Below are 19,288 nucleotides of genomic sequence, written 5' to 3' on the forward strand. Positions count from 1 at the left end.
CCTGTGCTCTCTTTTACCCCAGAACTTAAAAATACTCCCCTAACCCTTTGTTTCAGCAAAATTAAGACTGAATTCTGATCTCACTCCCCTGTTGCAACAGCCTTGTGCTTACCTGATTAACTTTGTCCACTACAATATTTGCTTTGACAAAATGTAATTTAAAAGTTACTGAGGCTGGAAAATGTTTAAGTCTTTCCATCACATTGCTGCCTTGAGATTCAAGTACCCAGAACATGTGTTTTTTTGTTTTTTTTTTTTTTTCCCCAAAGAGGTTTGTTTTACTGAGTAAGTATAGTATTAATAGTAAACTTCTCTTTGTGAGAAGCTAAATTCTCCAAGAGAACAGATTCCTACTACTTCTATAGTGTCTGGTTCTAGTGGCTAATCTTCACAACGTAGTGGTTTATTCACTAAATTGTGTGTGACTCTTTTGCAGCACCATGGATTGTAGCCCGCCAGGCTCTTTTGTCCATAGGATTTCCCAGGTAAGAATACTGGAGTGGGTTGTCATTTCCTTCTCTGGGGATTTTCCTGACCCAGAGATCAAGTTTGTATTTGCCGGTGAATTCTTTGCCACTGAGCCACCAGAAAAGTCTGATCTTCACAATGCCATCTCTCATTTCCCTGTAACCAGAAGTACTGCAAAAACACAGCTCCTTTAATTAGGGTCTTGCTGCTTTTAATCAGGCTCTAACTTCTCTTTCTTTCTTCATTTCACACTATGATCAAGAGTTAGGGCAAAACGAACTACCTGTCACTTCTAAAAATATTACACCAATCCATACTATTTGCCTTTGCTTCTATCACAAGATTTTAGTATAATGCGTCCCCTTCTCTTACTAACCTTGAAAGTTATTAAAATGCTTTAAACAAATGTGAGTCATAATAATGCTCTAAATAGCAGGTTTTATGCCCTCTAATTTCCTCTTAACATTTGGAATTCTATCATATTTATCCCTTGTCTAACTTTTTACCTCCACTTGGACTGTGAGCTTCTGGAGGGCAAATACATGGTTTATTCATTAGTTTATTCTCCAGAGGCACAGCTAAGACTTGTACATTGAATAGCATTTAACAGTTATTTGCTAAATTAGCAAAATTATTTGTGCTAAATATAATATGGTGCAAAGGCCAACAAAAGAACATAATAGATCAGAAAAAAGAAAAAATGCTTTAAAAATTAGCCATTTTCACAATTCTAAGTGTCTTCATTTTCCTTTTTAAGCTGTTTGTCAAGTCCACATTAAATTGTCTGTGAAGGTTTTAATACTGAAATAAACATGTTACAAGGATAAAATAATTATTTGAACCCATCATTTCCTAAAAGAAAGACAATTATAGCTTTTCTTCCTAATGCTCTAAGTTTGGACATAAACAAACTCATATTTAATAATTAATAATCTCTTTCCTGTCTTCCAAACTCATTCCATTGACTATTATTATAAACCAGTTTTTAAAAAATCATTATAAATTATTTGTGGGAGAGAGTAGAACATTTATATATAATTTACATTGGTCATTTCATTGACAAAGGAAAATGTGGTTTGATTTTTCTCTGTTAGTGTCTCAACCAAAAAAAGAAGACTGATACAAGCTAAGAAGTTTTTCTTTTTTAGCTTTAAAACATATACTAAAATTCTAAAATTCAAAAGATATTAACATAAGATTATAATCCATTTACTGTACCTGTATATGCAAACTGGACAAGGTCCCAGAGAGCATTGGGGTCTATGCCTTCCATCTTGATCTCCTCTTGCTTGGCTTCACAAACATCACTTGTAAACATGGCAGCAAAATAGTCAGAGACTGAGCTCAGAACAAGCCTGAAAGAGTCACAGGATCTTATTTAGGCCATGAATGTGTCAAACAAGAATGCAATGAAGGACACTATCTGTCTATCCATCCATCCATCCATCAGCCTATCATCCATCCATTATGTATATATACATATGTGTGCATCTGTCTATTTATTGCCTTATGAAGTGTACTTTAAAAAACTGATTTATAACATTCTGCTCCAACCTTTGGTCACAGAGTATTGTCTTACATTTTCTTCTATATTTTTTTCTTTCAAATTTAAGTCATTCATCCTTTTGGATAGGATTCCAATTTTATTTTTCTCCACATACTCGTCCATGTTCCATGAAACTACTAAAGAATTTCATTTGTCCCAGTGAATTAATGGTGCCAACTATATTTCAAATTTGAGTCCTGAATGTATTGTGATCTGTCAGTTTTTTCCCCCTTATTTTCCTGTCCTTGTGCTAATACAATACATTTTATAAAAAAGCTATGATTCTAAATAGTCTTTATAAGCAGTGAAACAAATCCTCTCTTTTTATTTTTACTTTCACTTAACTATTAGTGGAGTTGTAGTCTTCATATGAAATTTAATGCAAGCTCTTCAAATAAATTAAATGGAATTTTAATTAAAATGCATTGAATTTCTGATTTAATTGGGGATAGTTCATATATTTATTACTAAAGTCATCCAATATAAAAGTATAAAATATCTCTCCATGTATTCAGAATATCTTGTCTGCTTTTTATTCAAATTTATTTTTTTTCTAAAATTATCTTTTGTGTTCTTTTTTGATTCTTACATAATTTAGAGTTTTGTTAGTATTATGAATAATAACTTTAAAAAGTTACTTTTTTGGTGATTTTTGTTGATGTAAGATTCATTAGTTGAAACTTTCATGGATCTATCTCTTATCTGGCATATTTACTGAAGTATTTTTTATTATTTTTTTAATTTTTTTATTATTATTATTATTTTTTACTTTATAATATTGTATTTTAATAGTCTTTCTGATTTAACTGCTTTGTCTCCTAGGCAGATGATTAAAGCATCTGCTAAGAATCTTCTTTTGACCACTTCCTGTCCATTCTCCATAATTCCTTTCACTATGCCTTTCTTTCAGGTTCATATAGGACCTCAATGTTGTGTTAAACTGTAGCCATGTTGGGAGAGAAAATTTGGGTTACTTTCTATCTTAAACAAGTCACATCTAGACTCTTTCTGTAGAATGCTTGCTAAAGTTTTGTTGTATGAGCTTTACCAAGTAAGGAAAACACCTTTAATTTTTAGCTTTGCCAAAAAGATTTATAATATGTAGATGCTAAAATTCACAAAATGTCTTTTTTTCTGAATCAAAATTATCATTAGGATTTTTCTATTTAAAGTCATGAAAAATGAACCTGCTATTTTCTTTTCTTGTTTTCCCTATTTGACTCTTGAATAAAGATTATACTAGCCTTGTAAAATGAATTGGCAGCTTAATATCTTCTAAATTATATATAGCAATTTATGAAAGAAAGTAAATAACTTTTCTTTTAAAATGTTCCAGACCTTACTTGAATAAAATCTTTGTTGGCCTATTTTGGGAAAAAGTGACATATTAGTCCAATTTCAATGATTAAATTAGCTACAAGCCTTTTTTATATACTCTTTTTTTCTTCATTAAGGTTTACATTTCTCAAGAATTAGCCCATTTTATCCCCAGTTCCTTGAGGCTTCCCTGGTAGCTCAGCTGATAAAGAATCCGCCTGTAATGCAGGAAACCCTAATTCAATTCCTGGGTTGAGAAGATCCCCTGGAGAAGGGATAGGATACCCACTCCAGTATTCTTGAGCTTCCCTGGTGGTTCCGATATTACAGAATTGTCTTGCAATGTGGGACACCTGGGTTTGATCCATGGGTTGGGACGATCCTCTGGACAAGGAAATGGCAACCAACTTTTATATTTTTGCCTGGAGAATCCCATGGACAGAGGAGCCTGGCAGGCTATAGTCTATGGAGTCACAGAGTTGGGCATGGCTGAGAGACCAAGCATACATCCAGTTTTGAAAATTTACTAAATTTTATTGTTAAAAAATTATATTCAGGTTTAATTCTACTGTTCTACTCAATTATATTTGCTTTCAATTTGCTCCATTTAGTCTTTTTGGTTTATGTATTTATTTATTAGTGTCTTTTATTTTATCTCATTCATTTATATTTTAACTGGCTCTTTTTTCTTGCAAGTATATGTGAATTTTTTTTAAGTGGTTGCTTTTAAATAGGGGTCAGAACTTTTTCTACAAATAGTCAGTTATAAAGTAGTTTAGGTATTAAGAATCATGCATACATTCTCTAGGGCTTCCCTGGTGACTCAGTGGTAAAGAATCCACCTGCCAATGCAGGAGACACAGAGTCAGTCCCTGGGTTGGGAAGATACCCTGGAGAAGGAAATGGCAACCCACTCCAGTTTTTTGCCTGGAAAATTCCATGAACAGAGGAGCCCAGTGGGCTATAGTCCACAGGATCACACAGAGTCAAACGGAATTTAGCATCTCAGTTGCCCACTATAACATATACTATCACATTTTCCTTTAAGAAAATTCAATCAATGGAAAATGTGAAAATGAATTTTAGCTCATGGTTCATACAAAACCTGCCTGCATGTTGGATGCGGCCTCTGCATTTAAGTTTGCTGACTCTGTCTAGAGATTACACACTAATTTTTAACTAGTAACAGTCTACTGTCAAGTAAAATTCACTGTTAGGTTGGTGCAAAAGTAATCGTGACTTTGAATTGCTGAACTTTGCTGTTTGATACTGAAATACATGCTTAAATAACTGTGGTTATGTTAGACATCATTTTAATGTGTATCTCTCACTTTATTTTTCTTTTTCGCTAATGACTTATTACTTGTTTTTTCATTTTATATTTATTTTAGACTATGGAAATTATGTCAGACAAAAAGGAAATTTCAGAGATTTTTTTTTTTTTTAATTCAAGTTCAAAATGGATCATAAAGCAGCAGAGACAACTTGCAACATCAATAGTGCATTTAGCCCAGGAACTGCTATTGAACATACACTTCAGTGGTGGTTCAAGAAGTTTTGTGAAGGAGATGAGATCCTTGAAAATAAGAAGTGTAGTGGCTGGTCATTGGAAGTTGACAGTGACCAATTGAGCGCCATCATCAAGGCTGATCCTCTTACAACTATATGGGAAGTTCCCAAAGAACTCAACATCGATCATTCTATGGTTACTTGGCATTTGAAGCAAATTGGAAAGGTGAAAAAGCTTGATTCAGTTCAGTTCAGTCGCTCAGTCTTGTCCGACTCTTTGAGACCCCATGAATCGCAGCACGCCAGACCTCCCTGTCTATCATCAACTCCCAGAGTTCACCCAAACTCACGTCCATCCAGTCAGTGATGTCATCCAGCCATCTCATCTTCTGTTGTCTCCTTCTCCTCCTGCCCCCAATCCCTCCCAGCATCAGAGTCTTTTCCAATGAGTCAACTCTTCACATGAGGTGGCCAAAGTACTGGAGTTTCAGCTTTAGCATCAGTCCTTCCAATGGACACCCAGGACTGATCTCCTTTAGAATGGACTGGTTGGATCTCCTTGCAGTCCAAGGGACTCTCAAGAATCTTCTCCAACACCACAGTTCAAAAGCATCATTTCTTCAGCACTCAGCTTTCCTCACAGTCCAACTCTCACATCCATATATGACCACTGGAAAAACCATAGACTAGATGGACCGTTGTTGGCAAAGTAATGTCTCTGCTTTGAATATGCTATCTAGGTTGGTCCTAACTTTCCTTCCAGGGAGTAAGCACCTTTTAATTTCATGGCTGCAATCACCATCTGCAGTGATTTTTGAGCCCCAAAAAATAAAGTCTGACACTGTTTCCACTGTTTCCCCATCTATTTCCCATAACACTTTCACTCAGTTCAATTGCTGAGCTGTTTGTCATGATATAATTAACTTTTCAACTCACGTCACCCTCTGAAGGTGGGATCCAAAATTAAAAAAAAAAAAAAAGAAAAAAAAACTTTGCTTCGAAGTGTTGTCTTCTCTTATTCTGTACATATTCTGTGCAATAACAATGAATAATTTCTTGATTGGATTGTGACACGAGTTGAAAAGTTAATTATATTATGACAACCAGCTCAGCAATTGGACTGAGTGAAAGTGTTTGCTGTTCACTTGAGTCCTACTCTCTGCAATCCCATAGAATGAAGCCTGTCAGGCTCCTCTGTCCATAGACGTCTCCAGGCAAGAACACTGGTATAGGGAGTCATTCCCTTCTCAGGGAGTCTTTGATACCCAGGGATTGAAGTCAGTTCTCTGCACTACAGGCAGATTCTTTACCATTTGAGCCACTTGGGATTCCCTAGTTACACCAAAAAGAAGCTCCAAAGCACTTACCAAAATCAAATTTGCACCAAAAAAAAAAAAAAAAAAAAAAGTCATGGTCACTGCTGCTGGTCTGATCCACTATAGCTTTCTTAATCCTAGTGAAACTAATACATCTGAGAAGTATGCTCAGCAAATCGATGAGATGCACTGAAAACTGTAATGCCTACAGTTGGCATGGGTTAACAGAAAGGGCCCAATTCATCTCCATAACAATGCCTGACCGCATGTCACACAATCAAGCTTTAAAGTTGAATAAATTGAGCTACGAAGTTTTGCCTCATCAGCCATATTCATCTGACCTCTCTCAGCAATCAACTACCATTTCTGCAAGCATCTGGACAACTTTTTGCAGGTAAAATTCTTCCACAACCAGCAGGGGGCAGAAAATACTTTCCAAGAGTGTGGAATCCTGAAGCATGGATTTTTACCCTACAGGAAAAAACAAACTTATCTCTCATTGGCAAAAATGCGTTGATTGTAATGGTTCTTATTTTGATTAATAAAGATGTGTTTAAGCCTAGTTATATTGATTTAGCATTCCCTGCATTTCCTTTTGTACCAACCTAATGCTTCATTGCTGGCCAAGCACGCCATGTCCAAGGGCACTAAGGCTGTCACCAAGATACCAGCTCCAAGTAAATATAATATGCCTAGCCGCTGTTAACGGAGAAGGCAATGTCACCCACTCCAGTACTTTTGCCTGGAAAATCCCATGGACGGAGGGCCTGGTGGGCTGTAGTCCATGCGGTCGCTAAGAGTTGGACACGACTGAGAGACTTCACTTTCACAATGCTTCATAAACATTGCAAGAACCTCACAACAGCATAATTTTTCTTAGTCCTACTCCTTACTTTCTTCTTGCTCAGTCAAGAATCATTTTAAAGAATATATGAAAGTGAAAGTGAAGTCACTCAGTTGTGTCCGACTCTTTGGACCCCATGGACTGTACAATTCTTGGAATTCACCAGGCCAGAATACTGAAGTGGGTAGCCGTTCCCTTTTCCAGGGGATCTTCCCAACCCCGGGATCGAACCCAGGTCTCCCGCATTGCAGGTGGGTTCTTTATCAGCTGAGCCACGAGGGAAGCCCAAGAATACTGGAGTGGGTAGCCTGTCCCTTCTCCAGTTGATCTTCCCAACCCCAAAATCAAATTGGGGTCTCCTGCACTGTAGGTGGTGATTCTTTACTAACTGACCTATCAGGGAAGCCCAAAGAATATATGTGTGAAAGTAAAAATGACTCAATTTTGTTCTAAAGAAGGATAAAGATACTGAAGGGTATCAATACCCTTCAAGTGAAAGAAGCTTCTTTAGTATTTCTTGTAAAGAATGTCTGATGATAATAAATTCTGTCAGTTTTCATTTATATAAAATTATCTTGATTTAGCTGCATTGAGAATATAAAGTTATTTCACTTGATATAGAATTCTAGATTGAGAGAAAAACTTTTTTGAGCTAGAAAACTAATTCTATTATGATCAAGTCTCTATTGTTTCTAATAGAAATGATTTTTCATTCTTATAATTGTTTCCCTGTTTTACTATGTCCTTTATCTCTAATTGTTTTAGTTTTTCTCAGTTTATTTTAGGAGTTAGATTTAGCCTATTAAGGCTTAAGTTATATAGATGTGGTTACTTTGTTATTCTTCTTACCATTTTCTGAGCTTCCTGGAGAGGTGGATGGATCTTTTTCATCAAATTTAGAAAATTATCTGTTAATTGTACCTCATTTTTTTCACCCAATTCCTCTTCTAACTCTTTTTTGGACTTTATGTATGTTCCAATAATTGAGAATACCTTACATGTTGTTGAGTCAGCTCAGTTTACACTCAATTTTTCTTTTGCTTTGTGTTTTATTGCAGAAGACTTCTAGTGAGTCAACATTTTTTTTCCAAATCTCTGTTAATATCAACTTGCATTATCATATTCATCTTTTTCTATAGATATTTTCGGAGAAAGCAAGGCACCCCACTCCAGTACTCTTGCCTGGAAAATCCCATGGACAGAGGTGCTTGGTAGGTTGCAGTCCATGGGGTCGCTAAGAGTCGGACACTACCCAGCGACTTCACTTTCACTTTTCAGTCTCATGCATTGGAGAAGGAAATGACAACCCACTCCAGTGTTCTTGCCTGGAGAATCCCAGGGACGGGGGAGCCTGGTGGGCTGCCGTCTATGGGGTCGCACAGAGTCGGACAAGACTGAAGTGACTTAGCAGCAGCAGCAGCAGCAGCAGCAGCAGTAAAAACCGAGAAGGCAATGGCACCTCACTCCAAGTACTCTTGCCTGGAAAACCCATGAACGGGGGAGCCTGGTAGGCTGCAGTCCATGGGGTCGCGAAGAGTCGGACACAACTGAGAGACTTCACTTTACTTTTCACTTTCATGCACTGGAGAAGGAAATGGCAACCCACGCCAGTGTTCTTTCCTGGAGAATCCCAGGGAAGGGGGAAGACTGGTGGGCTGCCGTCTATGGGGTCGCACAGAGTCGGACAGGACTGAAGCGACTCAGCAGCAGCAGCAGTATAAATATTTTAAATTATTTTTCATACTTGCTTTAATGGCCTTTTTCCAGGTTGAGTTGACTGATTTTGCTCTTGACTGTAGATTTCCATTCTCCAAACTTTCTCCCATGTGTCGTTAAGTCTCACTTGTAAAATGGACATTGTGGTCAACTCACACCATTAAAATAAAAGTAGAAGCTAAGAAGAGAATATTACTTTAGTTTTTAGTTATTTTTAATTTTTATTGTTTTGCTACAACTTTTTGATAGCTTTAAAAACATGCAGCTATTTCAATTTTCTGATGATTTATTGTTGTTTTAATGATTGTTAATATTTTTGTATACTTTAAAATCCTAAGTAGGAATATATTTTAAGATGAATGAGTAACATATTTGACAATATGTTCTGATTCTAAATGAATAGAGAATTGTAAAAAAAAATTGAAAACTGAATTGTAGTTAAGATGTGTGTTTTAATCAGTTGTCTGAATTATTCCTGAAACTCTTTTCTGTTTAAAGTGGATTGAAATTAGTGGTATCAGTATAACTTTATGATTTATAGTGTTTATGATTCATAAGTTTATGACTTTTTTCAACTGGAAAAAACCCTCAGTATATACTTCATGAATTTAGGGATGTGATTCATGATTTTAACTATTAATATTAATAGCCTAATTGGTAACATGTTAGAAATATTTAAAGTTATCAGTTTGCTACATATTTAAAAGGACGGTAAGTACCTAAACATGTCAACTCTTTATATTCCCATAGGTGACAAAATAATTAAGATACAGATAGATTTAAATATTTGTTATACACTGATTAGATAAATCACTGTTAATCAGTTTTACCAAAAGAACTAAATATAACTGAATACCATGGTAAACTATCATAAACCACAGACATATATATGTATGTGTATATATATATATATATATATATATTTTTTTTTTTTTCTGGAGCATAAGAAATATACTGACATAAAGTTAGCCAGTTAACCAGTTTAAGTATATAAGGGCTTTATTTGCAACCAGGCAACATCCATGTAGAGGAAAATATTACAAAACCTACAGAATTTTATCTTAAATAATGATATGAAATCTTCTCCATCAGCTATAAAATACAAAATACTGCTAACTCAGTAAGAGAAGTACAGAAAACTTTATACTGCATTTAGATTTAGTGACACATAAAATTTGAATTAGATGTTAAAAGAGGAACGCAATGCATAACAGAAAGTAATATCTTCATAGGTGAGTATATAGCTTCTATTAATGCAAGAGAAGCAGGAGCAAAAACTGCATAAATAGTGAATGCCTGCAGTCACTCTGGAAAAGTCTCTTATTGAGGTCACTACAAATTTATTTCCTTACAAAGCTATTAAACCTGTCTAAGTCCTACTCCAGGTTACTGTGAAGTTTGACACTGTGGACTTCCCATGCCTTCTCTAAATCCCATTTTAGCTAAGGCAGTGCAGACTTCCTTAGCCTTGTTTTCCTCAAATTATTTAACTTTTCTTACTCTTACTTCTTGACCCTTTCACTGCCTCCAGGTTTTTTCTTGGGTCTCTAAATTTTGGCCTTAATACTCACTGTTTCGGAACCATGTTTGAGCATGGTCTTAATTATAACATTTATTGTGGTTTTAATCTAGCATCTTATCTAGAATGCCTGTAGAAACTGCTCACTAGATATCCCAGTAGCATTCTAATATTCCCTAGGAGAGCTCTTTTATTTTTACTTCCCTAATTCTACTTGGTGTATCACCAATATATTGAATTTTCACAGTATTACAAGTCATCACTTATGTCCTCTGGCTTTGTTGCCCGTATAAATATGACACAAGACCCATCTTTCCTCTTGAATTGGACTGTATGGTTCTTGTGCCCAGACCCCTTTTATGAGGTACACCTATGTTTCCAGCACCAATGATATTGACACCTAACTGCTTCCAGTTGTCCTTTCTGTGTAGACCAATTGCACTTGGTCTAACAGAATTTGCCTCATTCCATGTGCTCAGGCTACTCTTACCTCATCTCCAGAATTCTACAGCTTTCCCAACTCTCAGCCTGTGAGTGGGTCTAACAATGATGACTAATAGAACCAAGGTGTGAAGGCTGTCCCTTTTCCTCAGGGTATGACTAGGAGTTAAAGATGAAACGATGGACCTGCCAAGACCACATCCTGGATTTGCTCCTTCTGCCCTATCCTGCTCTTCTTCTGAAAATACTTTATAAATAAACTGTGCACACCTGAATTCCAGTCTCTACTCTGCATCCAAAGATCCTGACTAATGACACTGTTCAAAGCGTTTCTCAATTCATCTATTTTTCAGTGTTTACATAGTCCTCATTTCATGCCTGGATTAAGTATAACAGCTTCCTGGGGCAGTAGTTAGTTTTTGCTCTGCCCATCTTTTGTACATATTCTAAACCTGTGCCATTTTTCAGACTGTCTTTGTAAATTATGCTAAGCAGACTATTGTAGTCATTAAAGCATTACTTCTATAGCCAGACAGCCTGGGTTTGAATATATTTCCACCACCTATGAAATGCATAATTTGGTTGAATTCTTAATTTCTCCATTTTCTATTCTATGAGAGAAAAAGTGGAAAAATAATTTTCTTCCTTTTCAGGACAAAGTGGGTTAGTATATGACATGCACTTCAAATAGGGTTTGGCAGATAAGCAATAGAGTGAGTGTTAACTAGTATTATTGAAAGTGAAAGTGTTAGTCTCTCAGTAATGTCTGACTCTTTGCAACTCCATGTAGCCCACCAGGCTCCTCTGTCTATGGGATTTTCCAGGCAAGAATACTGGAGTGGATTGCCATTTCCTTTGCCAGGCTATCTTCCCTACCTAGGGATCAAATCTGGGACTCCCCCATTGCAGGGAGGTTTTTAACCATCAGAGGCGCCAGGGAAGCTATCATTATTATTATTGACTTGATTAGCTCAGCTGGTAAACAATCCACCTGCAATGCAGGAGACCCCAGTTCGATTCCTGGGCGGGGAAGATCCTCTGATGAAGGGATAGGCTACCCATACCAGTATTCTTGGGCTTCCCTGGGGTTCAGTTGGTAAAGAATCCACCTGCAATGTGGGAGTCCTGGGTTTGATCCCTGGGTGGGGAAGATCCTCTGGAGGAGGGCATGCCAACCCACTCCAGACTTTTTGCCTGGAAAATCCCCAGGGACAGAGGAGCTTGGTGGGCTATAGCCCATGGGGTCTCAAAGAATCAGACACAATTGAGTGACTAAGCACAGCATTGATTTGACTATGTTACTCCCCTATTCAAGAACCTATGTGAACTTTAATTGTACACATAATTCCAATGCAAACCTCTCTACAAGATATCAAGGTTTATGATAATAACATTTGCCTTAATTTTATAGCTCACTTTCTGTATTGCTTCACGTTAGCTAAGCTGGTACATCGTAATTTTCAAAACTGCAAATTATTTACTTCTCTATTTTCCATACTATTCTATCTAAAATAGCATATTTGTTCTCTTTCATTAGACTGATCTCAATTTCTCCTAAAAAAACTTTTATAATACTCTCATATAATATTCATTTCTTTCATTGTCTCTTGTATTTGGAATCTCAGCCATATATTTCAGTTGTAGTTATTTACAAACACAAATACATTGTCCTATTGGTTAATCTTTCCTCTTCAAGATAGTTGGAAGCTTCACAAGGAAAATGAGCATGTTTTGTAACTCTTTTGCATCACCAGCAGGGCATAGACCAATACTTTAATATGTTTGATAAACATCTATTTTAATTAATACAAGGAAAGATGCTTCACTGGTTGCTGTATATTCACAGTAAGAATAAAGAGGATATTTAAATGATATCTAAACAATGGGGAAAAAAACAAAAGTTTTCAGCTTCTCTTACCTCCCCCAGCTTAGTTTTGTTGAGATATTATTGATATGTGCTGTGCTTTGCTTAGTCTCTCAGTCATGTTCGACTCTTTGTGACCATATGGACTGCAGCCCACCAGGCTCCACTGTCCATGAGAATTCTCCAGGCAAGAATACTTGACTGGGTTGCCATGCCCTCCTCCAGGAAATCTTCCTTACCCATGGATCGAACCCAGGTCTCTTCCATTGGAGGCAGATTCTTTAACATCTGAGCCACCAGGCAAGCTCTAGAACACTGGAGTGGGTAGCCTATCCCTTCTGCAGAGAATCTTCCCAACCTAGGAATCAAACAAGATTCTCCTGTATTGTAGGTGGTTTCTTTACCGGCTGAGCTACCTATGAAGCCCACTGTTGTTATATAATGTGTGAATGTGATACATATATATACTGTGAAAGGATTACCATAATACTTTTATAACTGTCATATTCTATTGATGAATTAACACTTCTATCACTATATAGTTACCGTCTTTGTCTCTTGTTACAATTTTTGGCTTAAAGTCTATTCTGTCTGAAATAACCATAGCTACTGTGATCTTTTTACATGTGTTTGCTTGGAATAACTTTTTCTATCCATTTACTTTGAGACTATGTGTGTTCTTAAAGCTGAGTCTCTTGTAGACAGAATATAACTGGGTCTTAGTTTTTAAGTCATTCAGCCACTCTATGCCTTTGTATTAAAGAGTTTAATCCAACTATATTAAGAATAATTACTAATAACACCTGAAAAAGATGTCCTGTTCATTACAGGGGATGGGAATTCAAAAGTAGGATGTCAAGTAACACCTGGAGTAACAGGCAAAATTGGCCTTGGAGTACAGAATGAAGCAGGGCAAAGACTAATAGAGTTTTGCCAAGAAAATGCACTGGTCATAGCAAACACCCTCTTCCAAAAACACAAGAGAAGACTCTACACATGGACATTACCAGATGGTCAACACCAAAACCAGATTGATTATATTCTTTGCAACCAAAGATAGAGAAGCTCTATCCAGTCAGCAAAAACATTACCGGGAGCTGACTGTGGCTCAGATCATGAACACCTTATTGCCAAATTCAGATTTAAATTGAAGAAAGTAGGGAAAACCACTAGACCATTCAGATATGACCTAAATCAAATCTCTTATGACTACACAGTGGAAGTGAGAAATAGATTTAAGGGACTAGATCTGATAGATAGAGTGCCTGATGAACTATGGACGGAGGTTCGTGACATTGTACAGGAGACAGGGATCAAGATCATCACCATGGAAAAGAAATGCAAAAAAGCAGAATGGCTCTCTGGGGAGGCCTTATAAATAGCTGTGAAAAGAAGAGAAGCCAAAAGCAAAAGAGAAAAGGAAAGATATAAGCATCTGAAGGCAGAGTTCCAAAGAATAGGAAGAAGAGATAAGAAAGCCTTCCTCAGCGATCAATGCAAAGAAATAAAGGAAAAAAACAGAATGGGAAAGACTAGAGATCTCCTCAAGAAAATTAGAGATACCAAGGGAACATTTCATGCAAAGATGGGTTTGATAAAGGACAGAAATTGTATGGACCTAACAGAAGCAGAAGATATTAAGAAGAGGTGGCAAGAATACACAGAAGAACTGTACAAAAAAAGATCTTCACAACCAAGATAATCATGATGGTGTGATCACTCACTAGAGCCAGATATCCTGGAATGTGAAGTCAAGTGGGCCTTAGAAAGCATCACTATGAACAAAGCTCGTGGAGGTGATGGAATTCCAGTTGAGCTATTTCAAATCCTGAAAGATGATGCTGTGAAAGTGCTTCACTCAATATGCCAGCAAATTTGGAAAACTCAGCAGTAGCCACAGGAGTGGAAAAGATCAGTTTTTATTCCAATCCCAAACAAAGGAAATGCCAAAAAATGCCCAAACTAGCACACAATGCACTCATCTCATACGCTAGTAAAGTAATGCTCAAAATACTCCTAGCCAGGCTTCAGTAATACATGAACTTCCAGATGTTCAAGCTGGTTTTAGAAAAGGCAGAAGAACCAGAGATCAAATTGCCAACATCCGCTGGATCATGGAAAAAGCAAGAGTGCTCCAGAAAAACATCTATTTCTGCTTTACTGACTATGCCAAAGTTTTGACAGTGTGGATCACAATAAACTGTGGAAAATTCTGAAAGAGATGGGAATACCAGACCACCTGACCTGCCTATTGAGAAACCTATATGCAGGTCAGGAAGCAACAGTTAGAACTGGACATGGAACAACAGACTGGTTCCAAATAGAAAAAGGAGTTAGTTAAGGTTGTATATTGTCACTCTGCTTATTTAACTTATATGCAGAGTACATCATGAGAAACACTGGGCTGGACGAAGTGCAAGCTGGAATCAAGATTGCTGGGAGAAATCTCAATAACCTCAGATATGCAAATGACACCACCCTAATGGCAGAAAGTGAAGAGGAACTAAAAAGCCTCCTGATGAAAGTGAAAGAGGAGAGTGAAAAAGTTGGCTTAAAGCTCAACACTCAGAATACTAAGATCATGGCATCTGGTCCCATCACTTCATGGGAAATAGATGGGGAAACAGTGGAAACCGTGTCAGACTTTATTTTTTGAGGCTCCAAAATCACTGCAGATGGTGATTGCAGCCATGAAATTAAATTTAATTAAAAAAAAAAAAAGACTCTTACTCCTTGTAAGGAAAGTTATGACCAACCTCATATTGAAAAGCAGAGACATTACTTTGCCAACAGTCCATCTATTCAAGGCTATTGTTTTTCCATTGGTCATGTTTGGATATGAGAGTTGGACTATAAAGAAAGCTGAGTGTCGAAGAATTGATGCTTTTGAACTGTGGTGCTGGAGAAGACTCTTGAGAGTCCCTTGGACTGCAAGGAGATCCAAGTCCATTCTAAAGGAGATCAGACCTGGGTGTTCACTCGAAGGACTAAGGCTGAAGCTGAAACTCCAGTACTTTGGCCACCTCATGTGACAAGTTGACTTATTTGAAAAGACCCTTATGCTGGGAGAGATTGGGGGGCAGGAGGAGAAGGGGACGACAGAGGATGAGACGGCTGGATGGCATCACTTGACTCTATGGACATGAATTTGGGTGAACTCCGGGAGTTGGTGATGGACAGGGAGGCCTGGCATGCTGTGATTCATGGGGTCGCTGAGTCAGAAGTGACTGAGCAACTGAACTGAACTGAACTGAAGGATTTATAACGTCTTGTATTGTTTTCTGACTGTTTTGCTGATTCCTTGTTTCTTCCTTCCTTTTTTGCTATCTTTACTTCGGGACTGATAATTTTCTAGTGTTATGTTTTGATTCCTTTCTTTTTTACTTTGTGTATCTGTTGTAAGTTTGCTTTATGATTATCATGAAATATGCATAAAATATTCAATAAAAATTAGTTTATTTTATGCTGATAATTTCATTTTCATAAGAATACTCTGACCTTTTACTCCCACTTTCCCATCTCCCCATATTTTGTTTTGGTGTCACAATTCACCTGTTGTTATGCTGTGTATTTATTAACTAATTATTGTAGCTATAGTTATTTTGAACACTTTTGTCTTCTAACATATATATATATACATATATAATAACAAAGTGATTAATACAACAGCATATTGCAGTATTGGATTATTCTTGTGGCTGGTGTGGCAGTAGAGTAAGCCTTGAACTTGGAACCACCAGAGTCTGCTTGTAAGGTGAGAACTTTCAGGCCAGTCTGAAGCTTTGTTCTGCCAGAGCAAGTTTCTGTTGCAGATACAGCAGACAGCCTGGATCCAAGGGCAAGTGAAAGTGAGAGTTGCTCAGTAGTATCAGACTCTTCGCATCCCCATGGACTATACAGTCCATGGAATTCTCCAGGCCAGAAAACTGGAGTGCATGGTCTTTCCCTTTTCCAGGGGATCTTCCCAACCCAGGGATCAAACTCAGGTCTCCCACATTGCAGGAGAATTATTTACCAGCTGAGCTGCAAGGGCAGCCTGGATCCATGGGAACCAACTTAAATTTTGGATCCACAGGTGCAAGCCTGGCACTGGAACCTGGTGGCACAAGTGGATGGCCCGACATTGGGAAGGATAAAAGCCTGGATCTCTGGTAGTTGGCCTGGTTGGGCCAACCAGAAGCCTGGGTTCAAGGAACCCAGTCTGGGTTGAGGGGGCCTCATAGGCATCCTGTGTCTACAGGAGCACTTCCAGAGCCTAGTACAATGGGAGTTGTCTGGAGTTACCAAAGCCAGCAGGCACTGGGATCTTTCTTTTTTTTTCTTCTGAAGTTTGTACAGGACTATTATAATTTATTCTGCTCCCATCAAAGAATATCTATAAACTAACTTTCCATCAGTAGAGATAACCATTACTCTTTGCCTACTCTTGAGTATTAATATCTAAGTTACTTATGAAATTAAACATGTTTCTAAATATAGCAATTCCCCCTTTTAGCCTCAACTATTTCCATAATACTAGTGCTCAATAAAGAACATTAGAGTAATAAATATATTCTTGAAATAAATAAATACACTGTCAAAGTGCTAGTCACTAAGTTGTGTCCTACTCTTTGCAACCCTATGGACTGTAGCTGTCAGGCTCCTCTGTCCATGGACTTCTCCAGGCAAAAACACTGGAGTGGGTTGCCACTCCCTTCTCCAGGGTATCTTCCCAACCCAGGGATTGAACCTGGGTCTTCCACATTTTGGCAGATTCTTTACTGTCTGAGCCACCAGGGAAGCCCCTGCAGGAAAATGAAAATAGAATATGTTGCTTCCTGAGATACCCAATATTTTGGTCTGTAGAGCAAGATCCTTTCTTCTCTATCATATATCATTTGATTTTTCACTTAAGAATTTATTTGATCTTGAAATGTTCATTGGAGAAGGAAATGGCAACCCACTCCAGTGTTCTTGCCTGGAGAATCCCAGGGGTGGGGGAGCCTGGTGGGCTTCAGTCTATGGGGTCGCACAGAGTTGGACACGACTGAAGCGACTTAGCAGCAGCAGCAGAAATGTTCATACTAAGACGTTCAAAGCATATACATGTTTATATATTAAAAATAATTCCAGTGCCTCATTTATCATGCCTAAGAGCCTTACTTCCCAAGAACAAAGATTATTGACTGTGTTTTAGATTCTTCCACACTTTTTATATGCACAAAAAATTAAAAGTGCCATTATTTCCAACTCACAGGAAGTTAGCTGTTTAAGATTTTCTCATTTACTTATGTCCAAGGCACTTATTCTTAATGATGGCTAAAGGGAGAAAAAAACTTTCAAAAGCTTAACCGTATTTCATTATATACTTGTATATCATTAGAGAGTAAGCCATCAAAACGTCTTAATTCTTTTACTTTTGAAAATTTGACTGTCTAAATTATTAATATTGATCTTGCCAGTCTAATTTTCAGCATCTGACATCCCTAATTATAGGCAGCCTACCTAAGAAAAATTCCTATATTTAAAATTTGGAGTTTTACCTTCAAATGTTTTGTTTTGGTAGTTGCTAACCAATTAAGCAAGACCATTTACAAGAAGTCTGTATTTTTTTCAAAAGTGTTTTACTTATCCTTTTTTTGCATCAATTCCTTTTATTATTATTATATTTAATAGCAGTAATAAATATTTAAAATAGTTAATAGAAAAATTGCTATAGTATTTGTATTCTTTTCACAAGTTTGCAAATTACAACCCCAGAATATGGTATTTTCCAGCATATATTTTAGAAATTCAGGCTTAGGCATATGTGACAAGAATAACGGAATTATTTCAGACATTAACATATATATATATATTTAACTAGTGGGTAATTAAAATAAACTTAGCTACATTATGAAATTAAAATCACTTGTTAACAGAATTTTTATCTAGTTGCTATTTAGATGATAGGTTAGAATAATCTACATATTTGTCACACATATTGCAACACTGTCTCAATAATAATGATAATACAATTGTTCTATTGGTAATGATAATGCAATTTCATAGAAGTGTTTGCAAAATAAGTGTGAATATTGTATTATTGGAGAAGGAAATGGCAACCCACTCCAATGTTCTTGCCTGGAGAAATCCATGGACAGAGGAGCCTGGCAAGCTTCAGTCCTTGGGGTCACAAAGAATTGGACATGATTTAGTGACTATCACTATTGTATTATTAGAATTGCTGTCATAGTTAATTGATGAATTGAACCCCATAAGATCTACTAGATTAATTATTTAATGTCAAATGTTCTTTCCTATGCATTTTTAGTGTATTGGTTTAAATGCAATGTCCATGATTTAACATTCTTATGATAATAGAAATATAGCCTTATATTTTGGAATTCTTTTAATAGGTTGCACTTAGGTGCATATATATTATCTAGATAATGCAATATAAGTTTAAAAATATGGGAAAGAGAGGCACATTTTAAATATTTATTTTACACAGTTTATTGTTTTCTATTTATTCATTGGTATTAATGGTATTAAATAGCATACGTCAAGGTAGCCTAAGGTGATTTGTCCATATATTCAATTATTTAAAATAATCAGTATCAAAAATTAAATTAAAATTCTTTTCTCATTAAAATTTCAAAAAATAAATAGAAAAATTGAGGAAAAATTCAACATCAAATTTAATGAATTTTCAGAAATAAACTAATAGCATATAAATAGGACACAATCAGATATCTAGTTCATGTAACTGAGAATTATTATTTATAAG

At 36.7% G+C, this 19,288-nt stretch overlaps 1 protein-coding gene across 2 annotated transcripts in view; it reads right to left on the bottom strand.

Moving 5' to 3' along the window:
• The window catches only part of KLHL1 (kelch like family member 1), a 518,247-nt gene that overhangs the window by 303,716 nt on the left and 195,243 nt on the right, over positions 1 to 19,288 (bottom strand). For both annotated transcript variants that reach the window (XM_055542627.1, XM_055542626.1), the window contains one exon: positions 1,687 to 1,823. In XM_055542627.1, coding sequence (XP_055398602.1) covers positions 1,687 to 1,823 — 137 coding nt within the window. The remainder of the gene's footprint in view (positions 1 to 1,686; positions 1,824 to 19,288) is intronic.

Source organism: Bubalus kerabau, chromosome 12, assembly GCF_029407905.1.
Source record: "Bubalus kerabau isolate K-KA32 ecotype Philippines breed swamp buffalo chromosome 12, PCC_UOA_SB_1v2, whole genome shotgun sequence".
Lineage (NCBI taxonomy): Eukaryota > Metazoa > Chordata > Mammalia > Artiodactyla > Bovidae > Bubalus > Bubalus kerabau.